Source organism: Pseudophryne corroboree, chromosome 8, assembly GCF_028390025.1.
Source record: "Pseudophryne corroboree isolate aPseCor3 chromosome 8, aPseCor3.hap2, whole genome shotgun sequence".
In the NCBI taxonomy this organism is placed as follows: Eukaryota; Metazoa; Chordata; class Amphibia; order Anura; family Myobatrachidae; genus Pseudophryne; species Pseudophryne corroboree.
Window position 1 is genome coordinate 340,351,271 of NC_086451.1, and position 24,365 is coordinate 340,375,635.

General features: G+C 45.6%; 1 protein-coding gene across 1 annotated transcript in view; it reads right to left on the reverse strand.

Moving 5' to 3' along the window:
• The window catches only part of LOC134949078 (pinopsin-like), a 46,583-nt gene that overhangs the window by 19,632 nt on the left and 2,586 nt on the right, over positions 1-24,365 (reverse strand). Inside the window, exon 2 of the mRNA XM_063937435.1 lies at positions 9,466-9,794. Coding sequence (XP_063793505.1) covers positions 9,466-9,794 — 329 coding nt within the window. The remainder of the gene's footprint in view (positions 1-9,465; positions 9,795-24,365) is intronic.

Here is a 24,365-nt window from a genome sequence, read left to right on the forward strand (position 1 = left end):
TATGGAGTATCAATATGCAGCTTAAAATTGCCATATATAGCTTACATCACAAGAGATTTCACCCTACAACTGTATATATTATTCATCGTCCGTGATGTTCGGATATATGGGCGATTTCAAACCATAAATTGCATAGTTTAAGTTAAGTGAAAACAGTTTACAGAAAACCACTATGATTCTAAGGAAGGGGATAAGTTGTATGTATAGATGGGAAGCCAATCAAGAGCAGTCTTCAACTGTGAATACTGAGACCACTCTGAGAATACCATGTTTCTGTTTGTCAAAATAACTTTTTTCCGGGGCTTTTCTTGATATTGCTGATCTTCTTCTCTTCAGGAGGAACCTCTAAAGAACTCCTTTCTAGACATTCACTATCCAAGATACTGTCAAACATCAAAGCAGCTTAGAACACCATCTGGAATCTGCATCAAGTTGTCAAGGCTGCAAGTGCACGTAGGGCATAACTTTTCTTGGATTTGTTTTTTGTATGTACTTTATGGCCCCCAGCATGACGGAAATGGGATGTCTGGCTCTCGAGTATCTCATATACTTCCAAGGAAGCTACACAACCTTTTCTAGACCTAAAGGTCCCTAGCGTCGCTATTCCCCCACCCCCCCTTTCCCCTACCATGGTGCCCCTGTCATTCTTATTGGTCCGGCTGTGAAGATATGATTCATGACACCATGCTCCCCTACACAGTTGCCTCTGGCACCACTCTTTTAGAATCTTCCAAACTTGACAACACTGCTGATGACAAAACTTTTAGGGGCAATGTGGATTTATCCAGCACTGTAACAGGCTTCAGGCGTGTCCTGTGCTGGCACATACACTATGACGTCACATGACAAGTCCTGGGAGAGCAGGAAGTGAGCACTGGTCACATCCTAAGGCAACCTGCAAGTTGTAAACCAATGCCAGCTTATGCCTTGGGCTGTGGATGCATCCCCTTTGCTACCACCCTGAGTTTATCCCATGCATGGAATAGACAGATTTGTTTCCTTTTCTGCTTTTGTTTCTCTTATTGCAGCACACAGGGTAATGTTAATATTGGATACACAGGAACAGCTACAGTACTACTAAACTATAAAGATCAGCAAAAGTAAAAGAAGAGAATTAATTATCTAACCTGGGGGTGAGTCACCAGCTGCCATTGTGATTGTCAACTGACTGCATTATTCATAACAACATGACACCGGCTTAGCCACAACAGCAAAAGGTTGAGCACCAGAGCTTAACAGTAAATACATCTGCCAGTACAACAGTACCACAGTATGGAAGCTAGAGATGAGCGCCTGAAATTTTTCGGGTTTTGTGCTTTGGTTTTGGGTTCGGTTCCGCGGCCGTGTTTTGGGTTCGACCGCGTTTTGGCAAAACCTCACCGAATTTTTTTTGTCGGATTCGGGTGTGTTTTGGATTCGGGTGTTTTTTTAAAAAAACACTAAAAAACAGCTTAAATCATAGAATTTGGGGGTCATTTTGATCCCATATTATTATTAACCTCAAAAACCATAATTTCCACTCATTTTCAGTCTATTCTGAATACCTCACACCTCACAATATTATTTTTAGTCCTAAAATTTGCACCAAGGTCGCTGGATAACTAAGCTAAGCGACACTAGTGGCCGACACAAACACCTGGCCCATCTAGGAGTGGCGCTGCAGTGTCACGCAGGATGTCCCTTCCAAAAAACCCTCCCCAATCAGCACATGACGCAAAGAAAAAAAGAGGCGCAATGAGGTAGCTGACTGTGTGAGTAAGATAAGCGACCCTAGTGGCCGACACAAACACCGGGCCCATTTAGGAGTGGCACTGCAGTGTCACGCAGGATGTCCCTTCCAAAAAACCCTCCCCAATCAGCACATGACGCAAAGAAAAAAAGAGGCGCAATGAGGTAGCTGACTGTGTGAGTAAGATTAGCGACCCTAGTGGCCGACACAAACACCGGGCCCATTTAGGAGTGGCACTGCAGTGTCACGCAGGATGTTCCTTCCAAAAAACCCTCCCCAATCAGCACATGACGCAAAGAAAAAAAGAGGCGCAATGAGGTAGCTGACTGTGTGAGCAAGATTAGCGACCCTAGTGGCCGACACAAACACCGGGCCCATTTAGGAGTGGCACTGCAGTGTCACGCAGGATGTCCCTTCCAAAAAACCCTCCCCAATCAGCACATGACGCAAAGAAAAAAAGAGGCGCAATGAGGTAGCTGACTGTGTGAGTAAGATTAGCGACCCTAGTGGCCGACACAAACACCGGGCCCATTTAGGAGTGGCACTGCAGTGTCACGCAGGATGTCCCTTCCAAAAAACCCTCCCCAATCAGCACATGACGCAAAGAAAAAAAGAGGCGCAATGAGGTAGCTGACTGTGTGAGTAAGATTAGCGACCCTAGTGGCCGACACAAACACCGGGCCCATTTAGGAGTGGCACTGCAGTGTCACGCAGGATGTCCCTTCCAAAAAACCCTCCCCAATCAGCACATGACGCAAAGAAAAAAAGAGGCGCAATGAGGTAGCTGACTGTGTGAGTAAGATTAGCGACCCTAGTGGCCGACACAAACACCGGGCCCATTTAGGAGTGGCACTGCAGTGTCACGCAGGATGTCCCTTCCAAAAAACCCTCCCCAAACAGCACATGACGCAAAGAAAAATAAAAGAAAAAAGAGGTGCAAGATGGAATTGTCCTTGGGCCCTCCCACCCACCCTTATGTTGTATAAACAAAACAGGACATGCACACTTTAACCAACCCATCATTTCAGTGACAGGGTCTGCCACACGACTGTGACTGATATGACGGGTTGGTTTGGACCCCCCCCAAAAAAGAAGCAATTAATCTCTCCTTGCACAAACTGGCTCTACAGAGGCAAGATGTCCACCTCATCATCACCCTCCGATATATCACCGTGTACATCCCCCTCCTCACAGATTATCAATTCGTCCCCACTGGAATCCACCATCTCAGCTCCCTGTGTACTTTGTGGAGGCAATTGCTGCTGGTCAATGTCTCCGCGGAGGAATTGATTATAATTCATTTTAATGAACATCATCTTCTCCACATTTTCTGGATGTAACCTCGTACGCCGATTGCTGACAAGGTGAGCGGCGGCACTAAACACTCTTTCGGAGTACACACTTGTGGGAGGGCAACTTAGGTAGAATAAAGCCAGTTTGTGCAATGGCCTCCAAATTGCCTCTTTTTCCTGCCAGTATAAGTATGGACTGTGTGACGTGCCTACTTGGATGCGGTCACTCATATAATCCTCCACCATTCTTTCAATGGTGAGAGAATCATATGCAGTGACAGTAGACGACATGTCCGTAATCGTTGTCAGGTCCTTCAGTCCGGACCAGATGTCTGCATCAGCAGTCGCTCCAGACTGCCCTGCATCACCGCCAGCGGGTGGGCTCGGAATTCTGAGCCTTTTCCTCGCACCCCCAGTTGCGGGAGAATGTGAAGGAGGAGATGTTGACAGGTCGCGTTCCGCTTGACTTGACAATTTTCTCACCAGCAGGTCTTTCAACCCCAGCAGACTTGTGTCTGCCGGAAAGAGAGATCCAAGGTAGGCTTTAAATCTAGGATCGAGCACGGTGGCCAAAATGTAGTGCTCTGATTTCAACAGATTGACCACCCGTGAATCCTTGTTAAGCGAATTAAGGGCTCCATCCACAAGTCCCACATGCCTAGCGGAATCGCTCCGTGTTAGCTCCTCCTTCAATGTCTCCAGCTTCTTCTGCAAAAGCCTGATGAGGGGAATGACCTGACTCAGGCTGGCAGTGTCTGAACTGACTTCACGTGTGGCAAGTTCAAAGGGCATCAGAACCTTGCACAACGTTGAAATCATTCTCCACTGCGCTTGAGACAGGTGCATTCCACCTCCTATATCGTGCTCAATTGTATAGGCTTGAATGGCCTTTTGCTGCTCCTCCAACCTCTGAAGCATATAGAGGGTTGAATTCCACCTCGTTACCACTTCTTGCTTCAGATGATGGCAGGGCAGGTTCAGTAGTTTTTGGTGGTGCTCCAGTCTTCTGTACGTGGTGCCTGTACGCCGAAAGTGTCCCGCAATTTTTCTGGCCACCGACAGCATCTCTTGCACGCCCCTGTCGTTTTTTAAATAATTCTGCACCACCAAATTCAAGGTATGTGCAAAACATGGGACGTGCTGGAATTTGCCCATATCTAATGCACACACAATATTGCTGGCGTTGTCCGATGCCACAAATCCACAGGAGAGTCCAATTGGGGTAAGCCATTCCGCGATGATCTTCCTCAGTTGCCGTAAGAGGTTTTCAGCTGTGTGCGTATTCTGGAAAGCGGTGATACAAAGCGTAGCCTGCCTAGGAAAGAGTTGGCGTTTGCGAGATGCTGCTACTGGTGCCGCCGCTGCTGTTCTTGCGGCGGGAGTCCATACATCTACCCAGTGGGCTGTCACAGTCATATAGTCCTGACCCTGCCCTGCTCCACTTGTCCACATGTCCGTGGTTAAGTGGACATTGGGTACAACTGCATTTTTTAGGACACTGGTGAGTCTTTTTCTGACGTCCGTGTACATTCTCGGTATCGCCTGCCTAGAGAAGTGGAACCTAGATGGTATTTGGTAACGGGGGCACACTGCCTCAATAAATTGTCTAGTTCCCTGTGAACTAACGGCGGATACCGGACGCACGTCTAACACCAACATAGTTGTCAAGGCCTCAGTTATCCGCTTTGCAGCAGGATGACTGCTGTGATATTTCATCTTCCTCGCAAAGGACTGTTGAACAGTCAATTGCTTACTGGAAGTAGTACAAGTGGGCTTACGACTTCCCCTCTGGGATGACCATCGACTCCCAGCAGCAACAACAGCAGCGCCAGCAGCAGTAGGTGTTACACGCAAGGATGCATCAGAGGAATGCCAGGCAGGAGAGGACTCGTCAGAATTGCCAGTGACATTGCCTGCAGGACTATTGGCATTCCTGGGGAAGGAGGAAATTGACACTGAGGGAGTTGGTGGGGTGGTTTGCGTGAGCTTGGTTACAAGAGGAAGGGATTTACTGGTCAGTGGACTGCTTCCGCTGTCACCCAAAGTTTTTGAACTTGTCACTGACTTATTATGAATGCGCTGCAGGTGACGTATAAGGGAGGATGTTCCGAGGTGGTTAACGTCCTTACCCCTACTTATTACAGCTTGACAAAGGGAACACACGGCTTGACACCTGTTGTCCGCATTTCTGTTGAAATAGTTCCACACCGAAGAGCTGATTTTTTTGGTATTTTCACCAGGCATGTCAACGGCCATATTCCTCCCACGGACAACAGGTGTCTCCCCGGGTGCCTGACTTAAACAAACCACCTCACCATCAGAATCCTCCTGGTCAATTTCCTCCCCAGCGCCAGCAACACCCATATCCTCCTCATCCTGGTGTACTTCAACACTGACATCTTCAATCTGACTATCAGGAACTGGACTGCGGGTGCTCCTTCCAGCACTTGCAGGGGGCGTGCAAATGGTGGAAGGTGCATGCTCTTCACGTCCAGTGTTGGGAAGGTCAGGCATCGCAACCGACACAATTGGACTCTCCTTGTGGATTTGGGATTTCGAAGAACGCACAGTTCTTTGCGGTGCTACTGCTTTTGCCAGCATGAGTCTTTTCATTTTTCTAGCGAGAGGCTGAGTGCCTCCATCCTCATGTGAAGCTGAACCACTAGCCATGAACATAGGCCAGGGCCTCAGCCGTTCCTTGCCACTCCGTGTGGTAAATGGCATATTGGCAAGTTTACGCTTCTCCTCCGACAATTTTATTTTAGGTTTTGGAGTCCTTTTTTTACTGATATTTGGTGTTTTGGATTTGACATGCTCTGTACTATGACATTGGGCATCGGCCTTGGCAGACGACGTTGCTGGCATTTCATCGTCTCGGCCATGACTAGTGGCAGCAGCTTCAGCACGAGGTGGAAGTGGATCTTGATCTTTCCCTAATTTTGGAACCTCAACATTTTTGTTCTCCATATTTTAATAGGCACAACTAAAAGGCACCTCAGGTAAACAATGGAGATGGATGGATACTAGTATACAATTATGGACGGACTGCCGAGTGCCGACACAGAGGTAGCTACAGCCGTGAACTACCGTACTGTGTCTGCTGCTAATATAGACTGGTTGATAAAGAGATGTCGTAGTATGTATGTATGAAGAAGAAAGAAAAAAAACCCACGGTTAGGTGGTATACAATTATGGACGGACTGCCGAGTGCCGACACAGAGGTAGCCACAGCCGTGAACTACCGTACTGTACTGTGTCTGCTGCTAATATAGACTGGTTGATAAAGAGATGTCGTAGTATGTATGTATGAAGAAGAAAGAAAAAAAAACCACGGGTAGGTGGTATACAATTATGGACGGACTGCCGAGTGCCGACACAGAGGTAGCCACAGCCGTGAACTACCGTACTGTACTGTGTCTGCTGCTAATATAGACTGGTTGATAAAGAGATGTAGTAGTATGTATGTATAAAGAAGAAAGAAAAAAAAAACACGGGTAGGTGGTATACAATTATGGACGGACTGCCGAGTGCCGACACAGAGGTAGCCACAGCCGTGAACTACCGTACTGTACTGTGTCTGCTGCTAATATAGACTGGTTGATAAAGAGATGTCGTAGTATGTATGTATGAAGAAGAAAGAAAAAAAAAACACGGTTAGGTGGTATACAATTATGGACGGACTGCCGAGTGCCGACACAGAGGTAGCCACAGCCGTGAACTAAAGTACTGTACTGTGTCTGCTGCTAATATAGACTGGTTGATAAAGAGATGTCGTAGTATGTATGTATAAAGAAGAAAGAAAAAAAAACCACGGTTAGGTGGTATACAATTATGGACGGACTGCCGAGTGCCGACACAGAGGTAGCCACAGCCGTGAACTACCGTACTGTACTGTGTCTGCTGCTAATATAGACTGGTTGATAAAGAGATGTCGTAGTATGTATGTATGAAGAAGAAAGAAAAAAAAACCACGGTTAGGTGGTATACAATTATGGACGGACTGCCGAGTGCCGACACAGAGGTAGCCACAGCCGTGAACTACCGTACTGTACTGTGTCTGCTGCTAATATAGACTGGTTGATAAAGAGATGTCGTAGTATGTATGTATAAAGAAGAAAGAAAAAAAAACCACGGTTAGGTGGTATACAATTATGGACGGACTGCCGAGTGCCGACACAGAGGTAGCCACAGCCGTGAACTACCGTACTGTACTGTGTCTGCTGCTAATATAGACTGGTTGATAAAGAGATGTAGTAGTATGTATGTATAAAGAAGAAAGAAAAAAAAACCACGGGTAGGTGGTATACAATTATGGATGGACTGCCGAGTGCCGACACAGAGGTAGCTACAGCCGTGAACTACCGTACTGTGTCTGCTGCGACTGGATGATAAATAATGATATAAAAAATATATATATATCACTACTGCAGCCGGACAGGTATATATATTATATAATGACGGACCTGCTGGACACTGTCTGTCAGCAGAATTAGTTTTTTATAGAATAAAAAAAAAAAAACACCACACAAGTGAAGTCACACGACGAGTGTTTAACTTTTTCAGGCAATCACAATATAGTATACTACTAACTATACTGGTGGTCAGTGTGGTCAGGTCACTGGTCAGTCACACTGGCAGTGGCACTCCTGCAGCAAAAGTGTGCACTGTTTAATTTTAATATAATATGTACTCCTGGCTCCTGCTATAACCTATAACTGGCACTGCAGTGCTCCCCAGTCTCCCCCACAATTATAAGCTGTGTGAGCTGAGCACAGTCAGATATATAATATATACATAGATGATGCAGCACACTGGGCTGAGCAGTGCACACAGATATGGTATGTGACTGTCTTGTACTCCTGGCTCCTGCTATAACCTATAACTGGCACTGCAGTGCTCCCCAGTCTCCCCCACAATTATAAGCTGTGTGAGCTGAGCACAGTCAGATATATAATATATACATAGATGATGCAGGCATGCAGCACACTGGGCTGAGCAGTGCACACAGATATGGTATGTGACTGAGTCACTGTGTGTACCGTTTTTTTCAGGCAGAGAACGGATATATTAAATAAAACAACTGCACTGCTGGTGGTCACTGTGGTCAGTCACTAAACTCTGCACTCTCTTCTACAGTATCAGCCTCAGGTCAATCTCTCTCTCTCTCTCCTAATCTAAATGGAGAGGACGCCAGCCACGTCCTCTCCCTATCAATCTCAATGCACGTGTGAAAATGGCGGCGACGCGCGGCTCCTTATATAGAATCCGAGTCTCGCGAGAATCCGACAGCGTCATGATGACGTTCGGGCGCGCTCGGGTTAACCGAGCAAGGCGGGAAGATCCGAGTCGCTCGGACCCGTGAAAAAAAACATGAAGTTCGTGCGGGTTCGGATTCAGAGAAACCGAACCCGCTCATCTCTAAAAACAGTATAGCAGTATAGCAACACAGCAGTATAACTGAACAGCAGAATGACAGTCCACTAAAACAGCATCAGATGCTTATAGACCGTATACATTTTCACACTTATCACAGTAAAGCATGAGTGTGCCCGTCAATGCTGAACCTACTAACTCAGCAGAGTATTTTTAATGTTTGCGCAGTTAAGCTAAGCCCTTCACAGTTCAATTGGCTTTCCAATTCTTCCCAACATGCAGCGATATGACCTCCAAATTATTATGGGATGCTCAACCAGACCCAATGACCAGTACAAGCTTTCCCTACTGACAGCTCTTACAGAGGCTATTGCCATCTGGCTGACCCACCATCCACAGACTTTCTGGAACAGACCTTTTGAAAAGGCAATACTGTATGTCCAGGAATAATGGAACATGGTATGCTTATATCTGTTGTAACTTAGATAAAACAGAAGAACAAATAGACATGAAGTAGGGGGCGCCCTTTATTAAAAACACCAAAGAGGCACGTGAAGTAGTGGGTGCCCTTTATTGAAAATACTAAAAAGGCACATGGAAGGTGGCGCTGCGCATGTTCTGTGATGGTCTTGCGGCAGCTGTAACAAAGAGGATGTTATAAGGCTGCATGGATGTTATAAGGCTGATGTTATAAGGCTTGTGTATGTTGTAGGATGGGAAGAGAACATTTTGTATTCCCATAGGTTCTTTTTAGACTGACGTGCAGATGAATTGTTATTGTAATTAAGGTGGTTCCATACCCCCCATTTTTGGCTCTCCAAACTTCCATTGAAAGTATAGGAAAAGTGGTGTGACCACGCCCCTTTACCAGTGACCACGCCCCCTTTACCAGTGACTACGCCCCCTTTTCTGATTTGTACTGATTTTTATGTGCAAAATGTTGGATGGTTTGTGGTTCTCATAACAAATATGTGGCCTTGAGAACCTGTAAACAGATGGATTTAATATGTTATTATTTAGCTATAACTGTAAGGTACTTAATTAAAGTTAAATAAAAAATTGTAAACTTACCCCTCGGATTACTCTGACAATGTGTCCATAGCTAAATATCATGATGAGCAAAGGTAGGACCAGACAAAACAGGAAGAGGCACAAAATGTACGACACGTTGTTGTGTGATCTTGAGTGCCAGACCACGGAACAGGTGGTTCCTGAGCTTTCAAGACCATAACTGCTCCAGCCAATAAGAGGTGGTATTGTCCATAACAGAGAGTAGATCCAGGATCCAACAATACAAATGCAGGCATTTCTGTAGTTGGAGGCATCAGCCTTTGTGCATTTCAGCACTGTAAGGTAGCGTTCATATGATAACATGGATAGAGAAACCAGGGACACAATGCCTAGAATGAAATACATGAGACAAATGATGTAGCAACACTTCGAAAATACATACACTTCAAAAAATGCTATAGGAACAATACAGTATGAAAAGCACAATAGTGTGAATAATACAGAAATTAGAGCAAATAAAAGAATATGTACTGACTTTTTCAGTTGATAAAAGTTGGGACCAGTTCCTTGTCCCTATGTATGTTGGTTAACCCACCATTAGCCTGTCCTATTCTCGTCTGCCAAAGTGCCCCCATCCTGTGTGGGGAGTATAGTACCAGATCTCCATTCAAAGTATAAGGTGCTCAGGGTGTCCAGTACGTAAGAGGAAATAATTGTTTACATAACAAAATGTTGAAAAAGTAAAGCGCTGTGAATACTTTCCGGATGCACTGTATCAATTATCGCGTGCAGGGATAAAGCTTGCAAATCCACTTACTGCAATTCTCAGAGTATTTTTTGTGAAAGATACCTTAAGATTGTGTCCGTGCATGCGCCACCACAATCGCCGCCTACCTTCCCCTCAGCCTGGTGACCCCCTCCCACCGATTGTATTTACCTGCAGCCAGTACCGGTGATTCGGAAGGGCAGATAGTCATTTGATGTGATGTAAAGTGTAATGCCGCTTTGCAGCATCACTTTACTGCACTGGAGCTCACAGCAAGGGCACAGCGATCCTATGACCAACTGCCCTTACCGGATCACCAAACACCGGTCCCTGGGTGCAGGTAAGTATTATTATTTTTTTCTACATTTTCCCCAGACACACACAGCTAATCACAGGGGCCAGATCCGAGCACAGCCGTCACTGCCAGCTATGCAGGAGTCAGGGAACTGATGGGAAACATGGATAAGGCTATATCAGGATAGCATTATTAACACTGGGCTCCCTCTTATGTTTTAGTATTTGGTTTTTTTTTAGTAAATTTGGGCAGATTGGACTTCCCATTACAAGTATAGGAAATGCAATCTGGAATGTGAATTTAAGAGCTTGGAGGAGAATTTTGCTAATTTTCCTCCAAATACATTCTGGTGATGCTAAAATTATGTGAAAAGGGTGTGAAACGCCCTTTTTCACATTATTTGAGTGAAAATAATTTTGATAAATATGCCCGTATATTGGGCCTAATTCAGTAAGAGTAGCAGATTCTTCTTTTTAGCAGAATCTGCTACTCATGCAATCGCATGCTCGGGGCCGCCCATCGCAGGGCAAGGACGCCCAGTATGCCTCTAATTGCGATTACGCTGCAATTAAAGTGTGGTCACAAAAACTTTGGAAGCCTCCTGCCAGTGCAGCTTGTGCACGCTCAGGACCAGAAGCAGCGGGCCCGCAGCTGAAATTGCAGTTGCATTGCAATAGCAATGCGACCTAAATTAGGTCTATTGTTTGATAAAATATTGCAATTGAGAACATTGGTCCTGATTCACTTTTGTAAGCAAAGCAAAAGAGCTTACAACTGAGCAAAACCATTTTGCACTGAAGGTGGGGCAGACGCATACTTTCCTACCTGACCCTCTCCATGAGTGAGAAAATGCTCTGTTCCTGGACTCTCCTGGTAATGTATGATTGCCATCACCTGTGGGGAGCTAGGTAATTGATAAGAAAGGTGTTTCACCACAGGTGATGGCAATCATACATTACCAGGAAAGTCCAGGAACAGAGCATTTTCTCCCTCACGGAGAGGGTCAGGTAGGCAAGTATGGGTAGATGTAACCTGTGCAGAGAGTTTTAGATTTGGGTGGGTTACATTTTTTCTTTGTGGGGTAAATACTGGCTGCTTAATTTTTTACACTGCAATTTAAATTTCAGTTTGAACACACCCCACCCAAATCTAATCTCTCTGAACATGTTACATCTCCCCCACCTGCAGTGCGTATGGTTTTGCTCAGTTTGCTTTTTTTTGCTTTGCTAACAAACCTGAATAGGCCCACTGATAATTAGTCTCAGTAGTAGACAGAAGGAACAAGGACAATCCCTAATTAGACTGCGTTCTCTGAGGTTTGGTAGTTAGCGTGTATTAAGATGAAAGGTACAAGCTGCAAACAGCTCATTTCTGTTACACAGCAGCTATTAAGGTGAGCTATAGATGACTCTTTCAGGTTAGTTAAAGGGCAGGTTAATGAGAGATCAATTTAGTTCATGAACCAGACTGAAGTTTATAAATAGACTAGTAACAATATAATGCCTACACATGTCAATGTCAGCACGTCTCAACTCAATCAATAAAAGTGTCCTTGTGTCTAGTAAAAGGAAAAACACACACACAAACTATAATCTCTAAACTGGAGCGTATCTAAAATAATATAACCTGAGGCAGCTATCCTGCTCCGGATGCAGTAAGATCATTTATTCAGAACATTGTCATTTTCTTTATGTAAAACTGTGCCATTCACCAGAGCTAATAAATCTCAAGAGATTGTAATGTGTGTGTTGAATAGTACACACAACTGAAAAACGTTTGTAGTAAATTGTGTAAGATGTGCTCCAGCTAAGTTGCAGTCCTAGACAAGGGAAAGGCCAGATGCACCTCTGCCCAAGGCTTAGAGGCTGATTGTGCAACGCAGCTTCATCTGTGCCTGTGTCTTTAGCCGCTGTAGCATCTGTGACTTTATGGTAATAGAGCTACAAAGCCCTTCTCTAGTGTACAACTGTGCGCCCGAATATGCAAGGACTGGGAAGCCCACTTTGAGCATCTTCAATGCTGAAATATCGTTTGGTGCGTCTTTAGACCCCTCCATCGGTCGCATCAGTGACACATGCATCAGACCTATGCTATGGTCAGTATAGCCCCCAATGTGAGCGATGAAGCGTCTTTGTATGCAACCACTTTCAGCTACCATCTGCTACACTTCCTTAGCACATCCATAAGATAGGCTATCACTGTGCGTCTGCATGGACACTGCCCTGTCACTGCCCAGGAATGCCCAGCACATTTCCAAAAATTTCAGGGGCCGTGCGACTTATAGGCCCTACACACTGGGTGATATAACTGAACGATATGAACGTTCTCGTTCATTAATGAACGAAAACTCATTTATATCCTTCAGTGTGTAGGCACCAACGATGAGCAATGCGCGGCCCCGCCGGGTCACCCGCTGGCGGTATCAGCCGTGTGTGTAGGGCCCATCAGACGCATGCACAGTAGAACATCAATCCACTGTGCCCGACATCAGCATTGTGTGCGACTCAGAATCAGGCCCTTACTGAGCAGAGTAAAGATTGCCAATCATGACACCATTCTGCAGCCATTATCAGGCAATTGACACAATATTAAAGCATGTTTAGTGGTCTATTCAATTAGCCGTATTAATTTACTTTGGTCTAATTGATCCCCCGGGACCATCAGTTTGCCCCAAAGTCAGCAGCACTGCACTTATCAGGAAAGACTAATGTCAAGGAAATGGAAGGGGTTTATTTGCATTCCTAAAGACACCACTCGCACTGCGCTTATTCCGGCCAGCGGAGGAGGAGTATCAGCGGCTAGAGATTAATGGGATCCCAAGCACCATACAACTTGCAGGCTTTCTCTAAACTGCATCTCCCACTGCCGAGGTCCGGAAGCCTATTACATCTGGCCTATAGTAAGTGCATAACATACCTCCCAACATTGTTGAAAAGGCAGTAGGGACTTCAGCGCGGCGAAGCAGTGCCCGCATCCAAAAAGGGGCCTCGTGAAAAGGGGGCATGCTTCGTCACTGAGGGGTCATGGCCAGCGCTCTGTGAGCTGTCCCTATGACTCCCGAGAAGAGACGATGTGCTAAGCCGGACAGTGAGTGACGGGAGCCTCTCATCTGCCCCCCCCACCCCCCCCACCACCCCCCCCCCACCACCACCACAGAACACTGCAGCCCGCCGATGGGACAGTGCCCAAAAAATAGGACCTTTCCACAAAACAAAAAAAAGCAAAAAAGGAAAGAGAGCGCAAATAGACTTGAATTATTCCATATTTATTATATCTAAAATTGCACATACACCAAAATTAGTTTAAACTATACCAATTGGCAACTGGATTTAAAACAACTTAGTACTTTAAAAATATATTTCATAGCATAGGATCCCTAACACTCGAATATCCTTATGGTTCCACTCAAGTAATACCCTACTGATTACCAGATAATTTTCACAGGTGTCCTTTAGTGAAATCAATGTAGAAAGAGTCCAAGAATGATGAAAGACCCTTATTTATATCCACCAGTCACGTCCTGTGTGATAATACATGTATTTATACCGTAATCATGGTTATTGTTTCTTTTAAGAAAGAATTGAAACAGTTAATGTAGCAAATATACTGATGCTTCAGGTAGCTAAAAGTCAGTTTGTAAAGCAGGCTTTATCTCATATTGCAGCCTCTCTAGAGCGTCTCCGTCTGCCGCTCTCTACCTTAATCACTTATTGTGTTCAGAGCGGTTAGGCTTACCGCTTCCCGAGCGTTTTGGTCCACGGCGCTGGGATTGCGCGCACCGCCTGGCGTGTCCAAGGTGATTGTAGCTGCGGCGCCTGTGTTCACCTCTCAGTGCCCGACTGGACCGCTGGCTCCAGGCACGTGATCGGCAGCCACGGTCCCTGCTTTGCAAAGGGACCAATGCAGGTGGCTCCAGACCCAGGACCGGACTGTCCAATAAAGTGATTGATGCTGAAATCGGTGGCAACCAAATCCGTGAAGAGTGTTTGGATCCTAAAACACCCTGACGCGTTTCTCGACCGTTATAAGCTGGTCGTTTCTTCTGAAGAAACGACCAGCTTATAACGGTCGAGAAACGCGTCAGGGTGTTTTAGGATCCAAACACTCTTCACGGATTTGGTTGCCACCGATTTCAGCATCAATCACTTTATTGGACAGTCCGGTCCTGGGTCTGGAGCCACCTGCATTGGTCCCTTTGCAAAGCAGGGACCGTGGCTGCCGATCACGTGCCTGGAGCCAGCGGTCCAGTCGGGCACTGAGAGGTGAACACAGGCGCCGCAGCTACAATCACCTTGGACACGCCAGGCGGTGCGCGCAATCCCAGCGCCGTGGACCAAAACGCTCGGGAAGCGGTAAGCCTAACCGCTCTGAACACAATAAGTGATTAAGGTAGAGAGCGGCAGACGGAGACGCTCTAGAGAGGCTGCAATATGAGATAAAGCCTGCTTTACAAACTGACTTTTAGCTACCTGAAGCATCAGTATATTTGCTACATTAACTGTTTCAATTCTTTCTTAAAAGAAACAATAACCATGATTACGGTATAAATACATGTATTATCACACAGGACGTGACTGGTGGATATAAATAAGGGTCTTTCACCATTCTTGGACTCTTTCTACATTGATTTCACTAAAGGACACCTGTGAAAATTATCTGGTAATCAGTAGGGTATTACTTGAGTGGAACCATAAGGATATTCGAGTGTTAGGGATCCTATGCTATGAAATATATTTTTAAAGTACTAAGTTGTTTTAAATCCAGTTGCCAATTGGTATAGTTTAAACTAATTTTGGTGTATGTGCAATTTTAGATATAATAAATATGGAATAATTCAAGTCTATTTGCGCTCTCTTTCCTTTTTTGCTTGTTTACTCTATATAGGGACGCTAATACCCTATTCTGAGAGCAGCAAATAGCATCTCAACACAGGTTCTATCACAGGCGCCTTTCCTTTTTTAGTGGATTGTATACCTTTCCACAAAAATTGGGACAGTTGGGAGGTATGGCATAATACAGACTGTCAAATGACTCTATAGCCTATATAGCCTTTTTAGCTGATATTTGGGCTTAGATGTTATTTGTGGAGCTTTGGGTATGGGTCATTAGGTCGACCACACTTAGGTCGACAGTCATTAGGTCGACCACTACTGGTCAACATGCATTAGGTCGACATGGTCACAAGGTCAACATGGTCATGAGGTCGACATGGAAAAGCGTAGACGAGTTTTTTTTACTTTTTTTGGTGTCGTTTTCTTCGTAAAGTGACGGGGAACCCCAATTAGTGCACTGTGTCCCCTCACATGGCTCGCAAGCTTCGGCCAATAATAAAGTATGAAAATGTTCAAAAAATGAAAACAAAAAATTGTGAAAAACTCATGTCAACCTTGTTCATGTTGACCTAGTGACTGTGTTGACCTAGTGACCATGTCGACCAATAGTGGTCGACCTATTGACTGTCGACCTATTGACCGTATCCCGGAGCTTTTATGAACTGTTTTATTGAAGCAGCAGACTTTTTACACTGAAGTGTTGCCTGTGGCAATGGATGAATTGAGAACATTATTGTGGTTTGCTCATGTGGAGATACTGCTAAAATGCCTGTGTATGATAACATCCTGTAACAGACACGCATGCTGGATATTCCATTGGAGGAATTAAAAAGAAAACAATGTAACCAGCTTTTCTCTGTATGTCTTGTTACATTTATCTGACACATTCAACGCAACGTTATAACAGTCTTATACCAACTGACAGAGGCCGATCACTTATACACGGAGCATACATGCATATACGATCACTTATATGTGGAGCATATTCGGAACTCCAGCCATGCACCAATCAGAATGCTGCCAGCCGTTCACTGTCTGGCTGCAGGCTGGGAAGCAGGCAGTGGCGAATTTCACATTAGGCACGTGCCTAGGGGTGGCACTTGTTGGGGGCGACACTTGTGTTGGTACTATCAGCTCGAAATGCACCAGTAACTGCAAAATATTTCCACTGTACTGTACCATATGCATAGAGTATAAATGGGTGGGACACATACTGCCCCTGTAAGCTGTCCTACTTACTAAATATGTAACATACAGTAAGTAAAAATAAAAAAAATGTCAGTGTCTTTTTTTTTTTCTTTCTATTGATCTATAAAATTGTCTATCATCGGTTGAAAGCTTATAACCATTCAATAAAAATAATAAAATTAGGCGGGGGGGGTGGCCGTTACTGTTGAGCCTAGTGGCACCCTCACGCTTAAATCCGCCTCTGGAGGCAGGTAGAGAATGCTGCCTGCGTCTATGCAGCTACTTGTGAAAGCAGCTCTCATCGCTATTAGCACACATATACACCAGCCTTATACCTGATGCAAGAGATCTGACGGATCTCTATGCACACTCACACTTGAATACCCTCATCTACTGTACATGTCCATGACACACCCAGTTGTCAACCAGTTACGTCCTCTAAGCAGCAATTAGAGATGCGTATAAATCTGAAACACAGGGTAGTTGTTCAAAGTTGCCTATACACATGTGCAGTTCGTAAGAAGATCCAGCTGCAGAGCCGACTAGTGCACAACTTTGAATCAGGCCCTTAATGTTTATAAATATCTTTACTGATATAAGAAATGTCAGGCAGTTAGGCGCTAGGTCAGTGTAAACCATGTTCTTGTATCTTTAGACAGAATACATATCGGTGACCGGCAGACGGGATGCCGGCTGTCACTATACCGACAGTGGCATCCCGACTGCCGGAATCCCAGCAGTGAGTCCCCTCACAGGATTGATGCGCTCGCCACGCTTCGGGCCTGGTGACTTGCCGCGTTCGCCTCAGGTTATATTCCCACTCGGTTGGTGGCGTGGACCTACCAACTGAGTGGAAATAACCTGTGTTGGACGGGATTCCGGCCGTTGGCATTTCACCAGCTATCGTGATTCCGGCTTCGGTCTCAAGATCACTGGGATCCTGACAGCCGGTATATTAACTGCATCCCCTTTAGACTATCATATATCTTCATTGCAAACAAACTGTGTCTAACTTTATTATTTACACATGCATTGTTCCATTATACATGAGAGGATTTAGCTATTTCAGTACACTACATATGCTCTTTGCTTTCTGTCATGTTACTGTGACTTTATTTGGCCAAAAAAGGTTTATGACTGTGGCACCAAGTCTGAAACAAGGTCCAGTGACTAAGGGATTACTACAGAATGATTTTTACTTTTAATCCTTTTTTTTGGTAAGTACAGTAGCCTCTTATTATTTGTAGCTGTGGTATATTATTTGTCAAATACACTCCACCACGATGTAATGATGTACATATTGCATAACTGCGGCAGCAAAGGAATTAAATCCCAGCACTGGGCACAGGATACTGTGTAGATAATGTGTAACTTTAATACCATGTATTTTTTTACTGATTGGCACTGCTGTGAGGAATAATAGGATTTTGGTTACCTACCGGTAAATCCTTTTCTCGTAGTCCGTAGAGGATACTGGGGTCCATATTAGTACCATGGGTATAGACGGGTCCACCAGGAGCCACTGGCACTTTAAGAGTTTGAGAGTGTGGGATGGCTCCTCCCTCTATGCCCATCCTACCAGACTTAGTCTAGAAACTGTGCCCGAGAAGACTGACATCTTCGAGAGAAGGATTTAACACAGATAGTGGCGAGATTCATACCAGCTCACACATACAAGGCACATCAAGCTAACTTAGCTTGAGAACTCAGCAACCGCTGAAACAGTACTTACCAAGTAACAATGCAGTACTTAACTAAAAACAAAGTTGTACTGAACCAGATAACAAGTGCAGGAAAAAGAAGCGCTGGGCGGGCGCCCAGCATCCTCTACGGACTACGAGAAAACCCATAGGTAACCAAAATCCTATTTTCTCTTATGTCCTAGAGGATGCTGGGGTCCATATTAGTATCATGGGGATGTACCAAAGCTCCCAGAACGGTAGGGAGAGCGCGGAGGCTCCTGCAGAACCGATTGACTGAACTTCAGATCATCAGAGGCCAAAGTATCGAACTTGTAAAACTTAGCAAACGTGTTCGAACCTGACCAAGTAGCTGCTCGGCAGAGCTGTAAAGCCGAGACACCCCGGGTAGCCGCCCAAGAAGAACCCACCGACCTAGTAGAGTGGGCCTGTACAGATTTTGGAACCGGCAAGCCTGCCGTGGAATAGGCATGCTGAATAGTGAGCCTGATCCAGCATTCAATTGACTGCTTTGAAGCAAGATACCCAATTTTATTGGGATCATAGAGAACGAACAGCGAGTCCGATTTCCTGAGACGAGCTGTTCTCTTTACATACACCTTCAAAGCCCTCACAACATCCAAAGACTTTGAAGTAGCAGAAGTGTCCGTAACAACTGGAACCACAATAGGTTGGTTGATGTGAAATGCAGACACCACCTTACAAGAAATTGCTGACGAGTACTGATTTCAGCTCTGTCCTCATGGAAAATTAAGTACGGGCTCTTGTGAGACAACTTCCCTAACTCCGACACACGTCTTGCTGAAGCCAAGGCCAACAGTGTAAGGTACTTTACGTCTACCTCCTGTAATGGTTCAAATCAGTCCGATTGGAGGAACTGCAGCACCAAATTGAGATCCCAAGGTGCCATGGGAGACACAAAGGAAGGCTGGATGTGCAGAACACCTTTCAAGAACGTCTGGACCACAGGGAGAGAAGCCAATTGTTTCTGAAAGAAAATAGACAAGGCAGAAATCTGGACTTTTATGGAGCCTAGACATAGGCCCACATCCACTCCTGACTGCAGGAAACGTCCCAGATGAAATTCCACCACAGAACACTGTCTACTCTCACACCAAGATACCTATTTCATCCAGATACGGTGGTAATATTTAGACTCCCCCCCCCCCCCCCCCTTTCTGGCTTGGATCATAGTTGGGATAACCTTGTCAGAAATCCCTCTCCTGACTAGAATCAGCCGTTCAACTTTCATGCAGTTAAACGTAGTCTTGATAGAAGAACGAGCCCTGTTGCAGAAGAGTCTCGTGAAGAGGTAGAGGCCATGGATCTTCGAGCAGCATCTCGAGAAGATCCACATACCAGGGCCTTCGTGGCCAGTCCTGAGCAATGAGAATTGATTGAACCTTTTCCCATTTTATTCTTTTTAGAATTCTTGGGATCAGAAGAAGTGGAGGAAACACGTACACCAGCTGGTAGACCCACGGAGATGTCAGAGCATCTACCGCCACTGCCGGTGGGTCACTTGACCTGGAACAATACTGCTTGAGCTTCTTATTGAGTCGAGAGGCCATCATGTAAATTTATGGATATCCCCACCGACGTGTCAACCACCGGAACACCTGCAGGTGAAGGCTCCACTCCCCTGGGTGCAGGTTGTGTCTGCTGAGGAAGTCTGATTCCCAGTTGTCTACTCCCGGAATGAAGACCACTGACAACGCCACAGCGTGTTTTTTCGGCCAGAGGAGAAATCTCGACACCTCTGACATTGCGGCTCTGCTTTTCGTTCCGCCCTGTCGGTTTTTGTACGTCACTGCCGTCACATTGTCCGACTGGACCTGAATAGCCTGATTCTGAAAAATAGATGAGGCCTGCAGAAGAGCATTGTATATAGCCCTGAGTTCCAGGATGTTTATTGGAAGGACGACTTCCTGACTTGACCATCTTCCCTGAAACTGTACCCCTTGGGTGACTGCGCCCCAACCTCTGAGGCTTGCGTCTATGGTTAGCAGAATCCAATTCTAAATCCCGAACATCCAACCCTCAAGTAGGTGAGAAGTCTGCAGCCACCACAAGAGGGAGATCCTGGCTTCTGGCGACAGACGGATCCTCTGGTGCATGTGAAGATGCGATATGGACCATTTGTCCAACAGATCTAGCTGGAAGGGCTTCGCATGAAACCTTCCATACTGAAGTGCCTCATAAGAGGCCACCATTTTTCCCAGAAGGCAAATGCACAGATGCACCGAGATCTGGGTTGGCTTCAGGACAGCCCGAACCATCGACTGGATTACCATTGCCTTTTCCAAGGGAAGGAACACTTTCTGAGACTCTGTGTCCAGTATCATTCCAAGGAAAGGAAGCCTCTGTGTCGGTTCTAGGTGAGATTTTGGCAGGTTCAGAAACCACCCGTGATCCAGGAGAAGTCTTGTTGAGAGGCCAATGCTATCCAACAACCGCTCCCTGGACGGTGCCTTTATCAGAAGATCGTCCAGGTAGGGAATTATGTTCACTCCCTGTTTGCGGAGTAGAAACATCATCTCTGCCATCACCTTGGTGAACACCCTCAGTGCCGTGGAGAGACCAGATGGCAGGGCCTGGCACTGGTAGTGACAGTCCTGCAGTGCAAATCGTAGATAAGCCTGACGAGGCAGCCAGATCGGAATGTGAAGGTACGTATCCTTGATATCCAGAGACACTAGGATTTCCCCATTTTCCAGACCTGAGATCACCACTCTCAGAGACTCCATCTTGAATTTGAACACTCGTAAGTACGGGTCCAACTACTTGAGGTTCAGAATCGGTCTTGCCAAACCGTCCGGTTTCAGTACTACAAACAAGTTGGAATAGAACCCCTTGTTTTGCAGATGAGGTGGAACTGGAAAAATGACCTGAGTCTGTACCAGTTTTTGTATGGCGTCCTGTAAAGTTATACTTGCCTCTTGTGAAACTGGTAAGCCTGATCTGAAGAATCTGTGAGGTGGGAGCTCATGGAACTCCAGTCTGTAGCCCTGGGAAATAAGATCTATGACGCAGGGAACCTGGCACGAACTTGTCCAGATGTGACTGAAGAATTTTAGCCAGGCTCCCGCCTGCCAGTCTTCCAGGCATCGCGGTCCACCGTCATGCTGAAGGTTTTGTGGAAGCAGAGCTTGAGCCCTGTTCCTGTGATCCGGCAGTTGCTGGTTTTCGTGGTTTATGTGTAGAGCCTCTGGTGGCGGTAGGAGAACCTCTGGGCTTGCTCCTACACTTGGCAGTCTGAAAGGACTGTAAATTGGGACCTGAATAAGCCTTCCTAGCTGGGAGAGCTGCAGAAGAAAGATATGTGGACTTACCCGCAGTAGCTTTGGAGATCCATTTGTCTAGCTCATCTCCAAATAAGGCCTCTGCTGTGAAGGGTAGGCCTTTCCTTGAGTCCGCGTCAGCAGTCCACTGGCATAGCCATAAGCCCCTGCGTGCTTACACCGCCATAGCAGTAGTGCGTGCATTAAGCAAGCCTATTTCTTTTATGGCTTCCACCATAAAGTTAGCAGAGTCCTGTATATGTTGCAGAAGTAAAACAATCTCCCCTTGAGGCAAGGTATCTAACCCCTCAATTAGGTTACCCGACCACAGGAATGTACGCTCACCATGATGGGGCTTACGAATAGTTCCCTCAGGAGCTAGTGTCCTGTCAGCAGGTAACGGGACCATTAACCCTGAGAGAGGTTGGGCCATTCCCCCTCCTAAGTCCCACGAAGCAGGCAGGCTGGTACCATAATTACGAAGTTGATTTAGGGGTACTTTCAGGCCATTTATTTTTTTACCCCAAAAATGACATGCAATTATTAGCAAATTAAGCTAAGTGAACAGTTTCAAATGCCTAACAAATCATTAGGGGGAGGGGGTCCAAGGAATTCGGAAGCAAGTCCCGGCATTTTCTCCTTAGAACAAAGATTTTCTCCACCTTTTCACCTGGGGGGTGGGGGGCTGGGATGTAGACAAAAACAGTCAAATTTACTATGAAAAAAGGAATGCGAGTTTGGAATTGAATAGACACGGTAGGAGGTTATTCAGTGAGGATTGCATATTCTGCTTTTTAGCATAATCTGCAATCCTTTCTATCGCATGCTGGGGGCTAACCATCGCAGGGCAAGGCCGCCCAGCATGCTAAATGGCCTGCCCAGTGACTGCTAACGCAATTTATTGCAGTCGCAGCAACTGTGGACGACCCCCCGAAGCCGCAGCTAGGCTGTGCGCGCAGATGGTCCGCCACCATTTTCATGATCGGAGCAGCTGCGAGTGACATCACGCAGCCGCCAGCAAAACGCAGCCAACTTCCCTTTTTTGCCTGCGCCGTCACCGCCCCCATCCGCCTCTGCCTGTCAATCAGGCAGTGGCGTACGCATTGGCTGCTAGAGCACGCGCAGGACGGGACCTGCGTGTCTGCACTAGCACCGCCAACGGGGTTATTGTTGTCGTATCGATGTGACCTAAATAACCCCCGTAATTTGCAATGCAAATTTGCTGTGCATTCGCTTTGGGGGACCAAATTCTCACCTCATTGTATTCACCCCTCTAAGTGATGAATGGTAAATACGAGAGACATGCGCAGTCTTTCAATAATAGGCCAAATTGCGAAAAATCTCAATTGTGATCCATGCTCATTGTTTCTTTATGCTAATTTTAAATGCAGTAAATGTTTACCCCTTGCCAACATGTGGCTGTTGAAACTGGATAAAAAAAGGATGCTGTGGTCCAGATAATATATCATCTTAAACATCCTAGTGTGCATACCACCCATACATTCTGATAGCCTGCTGCGGGACTTCTTGCATGCACAAAACGGGGTGTGACCTTGTGACCCTAGGCTACACCCCTAACGTATGACATTTTATGGGGGGGGGGGGCGTGGCTGCAGCCTCTCCCAACACTAAACATACCTTCCAACATTTTAGACATAAACAATCGGTAGAAATTAGGAAAGGGACGTGGCCATCGGTAAAGGGGGCGTGGCCCCACCCCTTTTCCTATACTTTCAATGGAAAAATTAAGAGTCAAATATCTGTACAGACCACAGAAAAATGTACTGTACCTGCCAAAAATGTACAGTTGGATGGTATGCACTAAATGGTCCCCCAACCTCCCACCTCCACCCTCTCAGGACACTGTTGCCCAAAGGTGGGATGACGGGATACTGCCGAAAAAGTGGGACGGTTGGGGGGTATGTAGTGTGTGTGTATGCCCTGAACATCTTCATGTCTGTAAAATCTGTATGCTGTGATATCCAGAAGCATCTTCAGCGAAGGGATTTTCATTTTAAATACATACAGTATACTGCATCTCTATCCTATGACTACCAGAGGCTTAGGCGATAATTACAACTTTGTATCTATTGGTCCATCTATCTGGTCTAAAATATTATCTTGGTAAATAGGGCCCTATAGAGCTGAAAATCCGGAACAAAAATAAAAATAAAGCTTTTGGAGGGCATAATGATTTATTCCATATTTTTATGCAATGCAGTGCAAGACGGCCAGAGCTATGAGATTCCGGCCAAACTCGTACGTTTTTTTTTTAAAGCGCCAATCATTTACAAGGTAAAACCAACCTGGCTGAAATAGCAGAAAAGAAGATTTCACGATCACTGCATCTAAATTCTAATAAATGATTTCTATGATTAAAAAAATATATTTCATCGCTCAAACACCCCTTACATCACTGACAGTAGCATTTTGATCAAGTGTCCAAAGTGCTCAGTAGCAAGGCTCTCCCATGAAAACCCATTGCACTGCAGAAGTCCCTATCCCACAGACCGTTTTACATCCTCATTATAAGCTGGGAGATCGACTAGAATTAAAATGCTATAAAAATGAAGCGTGGACACTTCGGAAGCTGGAACAGTGCCTGTGTGACGCTACCATAAAAAGAGAAACATAAAACATAGCTGAATTACTTTACGAGATGCAAATTAAAGAGCTGAAAAAGAATATGGGGCTGAATTGCAGAAATATGTGAGTAGAATAGGAATACACAAAATACAGAAGACAGTATATACAGCAGCCACAGAGGTAAGACACTGTAGAGTAGGAAAGGTAAAAAAAGCAATTAGAATAGGTGTAAGATTCTGGTATATTGGTTGTGACTATGATGACATTCATAATGGTCACATGGTCATCATGTAAACAGGGGGTGGTATCGGG